Below are 6,159 nucleotides of genomic sequence, written 5' to 3' on the forward strand. Positions count from 1 at the left end.
GGCGTCTGCTTCCACACCTGACCATCTCAGCTGGATTCCTAGTATCCACACTGTGGAAAGAGAGAACTGACTCTTAAAAGCTAGCCTCTAACCTCTATATGTGTCTCAACACATGTACACAGAAAAATAAAAACAAAATTAAAAATGTTTAAACTCATCACCGGTGTCCACTGTAAGTGGAAGTTAGGTAAAAATCTTTTTATACCTCAGGTTTCTTAGCTATGGATGCACATGAGGCTAGCTTAGGGAAGCAGTGCCCCACACTGGACTGTTCAGGATATGAGAACCTATGTCTGGCCTAGGGAGGTCACTGTATTCCATGGGAAAAGCATGTGTGGGATTTCCTTCCCCAGCTCATTTATTGTTTTTACCACTGTGTGCTCAGCAAAAGCTGGAAAAAATGAACTTCCACATTATAGAATATGTATCCCTAACATTTCTTAAATGCTTGCTTGCCTCTACAGATAGGTAGATTCAGGGAATTCCCCTTCAACACTATTGTTTCATTCCCTACAGCAGATTTTCATGTGGTCCATGGTATGTCCATAGTTGGCTCTGTTCTTGGTCCAGGTTGTCTAGTCATGTTGCTGTAAAGAAGACCATGGGCACTTATCTCTCGGTACTTCTCAGCCAATCCTCCAACTCTTGCTCTGTAAGATTATTTAGGGATGTCTCTCAACAGGTGATCAAAGAAGAAAATCTACAGAAAAACAGTCAAGAAGTTGGTACCTACATGTTACTCAAGTTTGCTGAGCTTCGGGATGAATTTGACATCGTTGGAGATGTCCGAGGCAAAGGCCTTATGATGGGCATAGAGATGGTTCAAGACAAGGTAATGATCTGCAGCTGATTGGGTGGCTGCCTGGGCCCAGTAGCAGGTAACGTAGAAGCTAAAGCACACATATTACTCCAACTGTGAAGCAGTTGGTTACTATATGTAATACACTACCAAGGCCCATGGGAAAGGTGAGTAGGAAGCCATAAGGGAACAGCAAGATGAGTGCACTGAAAGGAACCTCCCTCTACCTCAGAGGCTCACCCATGAGCAGGATCATCCATGGCTTGAACATCTAAATCTCAGAAACCAGACAGAGAGATAATGATCCCTATGATCCATCTCTGAAGGAAACTGGGGGGGATCAGGGTCAGCAAAGACACCTGAGACTTATTAAGGAGGACTGGGAGGGGTTCCAAGACAGCTACCTATGGGTCATTTTAAAGATGGTCCTCGCAAAGCCTTTCCAGATATACCAGTTTGTCCCACCATAAGTACCATGTTTTTGTAGTGTGAAAGGCCTCTGGATAATGTATGTACACTTAGGCTTAAATGGAGAAACTAGAGGCAAATATTTGTGCTCATAGACTGAGAATGTAGGGACACACAGAAATGATGCAAACTGCAGCCCAATGTCACCAAAGTTAAAGTAGCATGTCTGAGCCCCTGGTAAGAGACCAACCTCAGTGCCTAGACATCTGATATGGCCTCTTGGCTCCCAAGCACTTACTTTCCTGACCCTAACAGTTGGAGTCTTGAGGGAAGAGCAATTCCACAAACATGGAAAACGCTTAGCTTCATAGCTTCATACCAGCTCCATGGCCATGCTGTGGCCTGGGAAACATTCAGTTGCATTTTCCCTTGCACAACTTCTAAACCACTTCCTGTACTTCGGGACGAACTCTTCAGCAATGCAGAACACCATGAAGAGCTGAAGATGATTTCAACACAAACCAAACAGATCCCAAATCAGCTATTAAAGGACCCACCCCCCCACTCCCCCACCCCCCGTAGCTTTCAGCAGAGCCAGGATTCACTTACTGCCTGCATGGAATTTCACTTTGTCTTTAGGATTTTTTTTTTTTTTTTGGATGAAGCAGAGTAAAAGCCAGTACTTTTAATACTCACCCACCCTATCCCCCACAAAAACCCTCTGGTTCAATAATTAACAGCTTTATTTAATTAGGGAAACATTGATTGCTTGAGGTTTGTTTTGTTGTGGTTTCTCCTGGGCCCAGGGCCTAGGGAAATAATTCTTCTAACCATTCAAACACCAAATAGAAAACTTCTTAAAAAATATATTCACAGATGAGTCGCCAGCCTCTTCCTAAAACAGAAGTCAATCAAATCCACGAGGCCTGCAAAGACATGGGGCTCCTAGTAGGCAGAGGTGGTAATTTCTCTCAGGTAAGAAAAGAAAAGTAGGGTCTTCCTGGTGTCACTGCGACAGGCGAGTCATCTGTACTTCTTCCGTGTTACGATAATGCTCAGGTACAGCCAAAAAAAATGGACAAGAGACAGCTTCTGCCACTAGAGGGTGATGTGGTAAAGTGATTCAGTTATCCATTTTTATAGGCAAAAGAGAGGCATTAGAAAGGCCACAGAAACCAGATAATTCACAGCCCGGGTGATAATAGAATCATAACATTCATGCAACTTAAACGTACATCTTCATTTTATCGTGTATCAATTAGTTCTGACCCCTGAGAAAACAATCACAGTCATTCTTAACTCTGCCCTGAACTCTGACTTTGTGAATCTGCTCAGTTTTAGTGGCCATTACCACAGATAACAATCTAAGATCCATGGCTGCCCTATATGTTCCCTTAAAAAAAAAGATCAGGGACCATCCCTGGTGCAGAACTCAAGAACAGCCACTCAGTGGCCTTCACACTCAGCTAGAATATTACAAGACAGGGCTCACCTTACCCCCTTCCTGGATTGCCAGGACCCTGGTCTGACCCTGTACTAAAAAAATGAGATGACAATGATGATGATGAAGATGAAGATGCACAATGCCTCTAAGACCCCACAGCATCAGGTCCCTCATCAGGATGGGCTCCCATAGTAGAGATTCAAGAATGAGAGTAACTTCTGTTCCCCATGAATATTCTTTTTTCTCTCTTAAATTTCTCCCTTTTCAAAATATTTTCTTTCATGAAACATAATCATTGCACATATTTAGGGAGTACACCGTGATGTTTTGATATGTGAGTATGGACAATGCTATAATGTTCAAGAGACCTTCTTAGTTGGGGTTTTATTGCTGTGAAGAGACACCATGTCTACAGCAACTCTTACAAAGGAAAACATTTCATTGGGGCTGGCTTACAGTTCAGAGGTTTAGTCCATTATCATCATGGCAGGTGGCAGAGAGGCAGACATGTGCTAGAAAAGGAGCTGAGAGTTCTACATCTTGATCCACAGGCAGCAGACTGAGACACACTTCCTCCAACAAGGCCACACCTACTCCAACAAGGCCACACCTCCTAATAGTGTCACCCTGTATGGGCCAAGTGTTCAAACTCGTGAGTCTATGGTGAGGTTAGGACCGAAACTTAGTGAAGAACTCCCCTCAGTACATGGAAGGGAAATGGAGGGAAGTGGAGACTGGAAGGGTTAAGTGTGTGCCAAGAGTTTAGAGAAGTGTGGGATCATGGAAGCAGAAGACAAGACTGATCAGGAAAACGGAAGCCCAAATGTAAGCCCAAATGTGACATACAGATAACCAGGAAGGACATGTCCTGGGAAATGCCCAGGGGATCTCATGCCTTGCAGGTAACCTTAGTATTGTAGTGTCAGAAAGCTAATAGGACAGAAACCGTGGTACAGTGGGTTGGGAAAGATGAAGAGTATCAGCAAATCTTTTAAATAAGATTGAGTAAAAGTATCAGGACATGGCAGTCCAAGCCTTTAATCCCAGCACTCCGGAGACAGAAGCAGGCAGACTTCTGTGAGTTCAAGGTCAGCCTGGTCTACAAAGCAAGTTCCAGAATAGCTGGGGCTGTTACAAAGAGAAACCTTGTCTTAAAGAAATAAAAAAATAAATAAATGAGTGAAATCAGGGAGAAAGTATATGTATTACACCTGTGTGTCAACTCGGACTTTTGCTCAGTGCCGTCTGCTTTGGGGGTTATGGAAGATTTAAGCTTCTCACTGATACTGGCTGGGCAGAAGTTGAAGGAAGGTCAAAGATTTGAGAGAAAATGGGTGTTTCCTGGTATGAGAGTGATGGTCCAGGGTCAAGAGCTGCAGTGTACCACTTAGAACTGAAGAGTAAAGACACATCATTCTCCGAGCCTTTGGGAAAGATAGAAGGATGCATGTGGGCACAAACTAGTTTAAAGAAAGACTTTGTCTTCGAAGTTCAGCTTCCTTCAGGGAAACAGCAAGGATAATTGCTCGTGAAATAGAGTGGGAAGCCTAGAAGTTGCCAAAAGGAAACTAAGAAAACTACAGGTTGAGAAGGGAATGGAAGGAAGCTATTAGAGAACATTCTCAGTAACCAGCAGAAGTTGGAGATTGCAAACATCTGGTGGTGTCACTCAGGTCTCCTGTGTGATGTTCATAAACTTCTCAGCCACGTACAAACAGAAACAAAGCAGCTCATTTACAGCATTAATTGGCACTGAGTCTTGACTTCATGAGCGAAGCAACATCAGCCTGGAAATGTGTGCAAAACGATGGGCAGGAGAGAGGGTAGTTCAGTTGACTTTGTTCCCCAAGCTGTGAAGCAACAGAAGGAAGAGACCTGAGTGGAATAACAGTCAGAAAATAATGACGGCATGAGGAGCCTCACATTCTTATGAAAATGGTGGGTACAATGGGAAACAGCAACTGGCTTATTTAGGCATTGACCTCGAACGTGAGTAGATACAGAAAGACGATAGTAGTGGGAATTGGGAAAACTGATGTTTTGTGATGGCAGAAACGGAGCATTTGGGAGGTGGCAAAGTAAGACCTCAGGGAAGGTGGCAGAAGGACAAACAGGTAAACAGGTGGCAAAAAGAAAAATACTCAAAGCAAGATGATATAAGGATTTGTGTGAAGACTTGAAGGTGAAAGATCCCAGAAGGGATGATGAGGAAGTCAACCTAGTGAGAGAAATGTCACAAATATGATTAAATATGGGTTTGGATTCTTGGTATAGCCCATTTCTGGGAGTCCCATTTGATTCTCTGATGATTTGAGCTCCATTTTCCTCTCCTCCTCAGACATTCCGCATCGCTCCCCCGATGTGCATCTCTAAGCTGGAAGTGGACTTTGCATTTGAAGTATTTCGAGCAGCCTTAATTCAACACATGGAGAGAAGAGCTAAGTAAGATTTCTACAAAGAACCATGAGCCTCAGGAACTGAGGCTGTGTTCAGAGATGAATTTGAAGACTGTTGAAACCACAAGTAGTAGATGAAAAACTGCAGCCCTCCGTAGTGATTGTAAAAGACCAGTAGGTACTGTCCATATTTTCAATGAAGCCCCTATTCTCCTGAGAAATCCATCCTTCAGGAACACAGTCTATCTCTGGCTCACAGGATAAGTTCTAATTTGTGTAGATTAGTCTGTGTTGTTTCCCATTGCATTAACTGGTTTGCAAATGAATACAAGGCATATGTGTTGCCAATGAATCCAGAAGGAAAACCTTTCTGTGCTAACACTTCTGAGGAAGCATTTCTTCATTCCTCATGCTTCTCGTCACACTGGAAAAACTGCATCTCCCGATGAAATTTCTCAATTCACATCAGGCATCTGGAAGCCATGAAGATAAAGTGCGGTCCCTACACTACATCTGGAAAGTGGCTGGAAGCTGAGTGAGTGGTTGGTAATATCGATGGATCACTGATCACGAATCTTAGAGCCAACCTATCTCAGGGTTTCCTGACTTGTAAAATAATAAATTAATTGTGCTGCTTACAACTTTAATATTTTCCATTACTGCAGTCTAAGGGCATCTTGGGAAAAATGCAGAAAATTCTTTAGGGCAATAGCTGCACTCCAAACCTTTAACTCCTTGAAAAATACCTTTCAGAGCTTATTGTTCTTCTCTGTTATCCCTTTCATTATCTCATCTTCGTCTAAACCCTTATTTCTACTACTGAAAATTCTTATATAATTTCCAAAACTCAAGTCATTAATATGTGCAGTCATACATATTCTTTCTTATAGGTGTTACCTGAGCTGTGTCTTACAAGTGGCAATTTTTTTTTCAATTTAACATACTCACTGAAATGTACTTAAACTTCATATGATTACCATAAATGAGAACATGTACTACTTACAAAGTAACCATGCAAACAGAGCAAACAAGGCTTGGGTATCCAGTCTATAAGGTGCTTGCCACACAAATACAAGGACTTCTGTTATATCGCCCACATATGGTAGTGGACA

General features: G+C 42.7%; 1 protein-coding gene across 2 annotated transcripts in view; it reads left to right on the plus strand.

The window, feature by feature from the left end:
* Positions 1-5,589, plus strand: part of Agxt2 (alanine--glyoxylate aminotransferase 2) — a 38,217-nt gene extending 32,628 nt beyond the window's left edge. For both annotated transcript variants that reach the window (XM_027401286.2, XM_027401287.2), the window contains exons 12-14: positions 683-832; positions 2,084-2,182; positions 4,990-5,589. In XM_027401286.2, coding sequence (XP_027257087.1) covers positions 683-832; positions 2,084-2,182; positions 4,990-5,097 — 357 coding nt within the window. In that variant the 3' untranslated portion in view covers positions 5,098-5,589. The remainder of the gene's footprint in view (positions 1-682; positions 833-2,083; positions 2,183-4,989) is intronic.
* Positions 5,590-6,159: the final 570 nt, after the last annotated feature.

This window comes from Cricetulus griseus, chromosome 2, assembly GCF_003668045.3.
Source record: "Cricetulus griseus strain 17A/GY chromosome 2, alternate assembly CriGri-PICRH-1.0, whole genome shotgun sequence".
Taxonomy (NCBI): domain Eukaryota; kingdom Metazoa; phylum Chordata; class Mammalia; order Rodentia; family Cricetidae; genus Cricetulus; species Cricetulus griseus.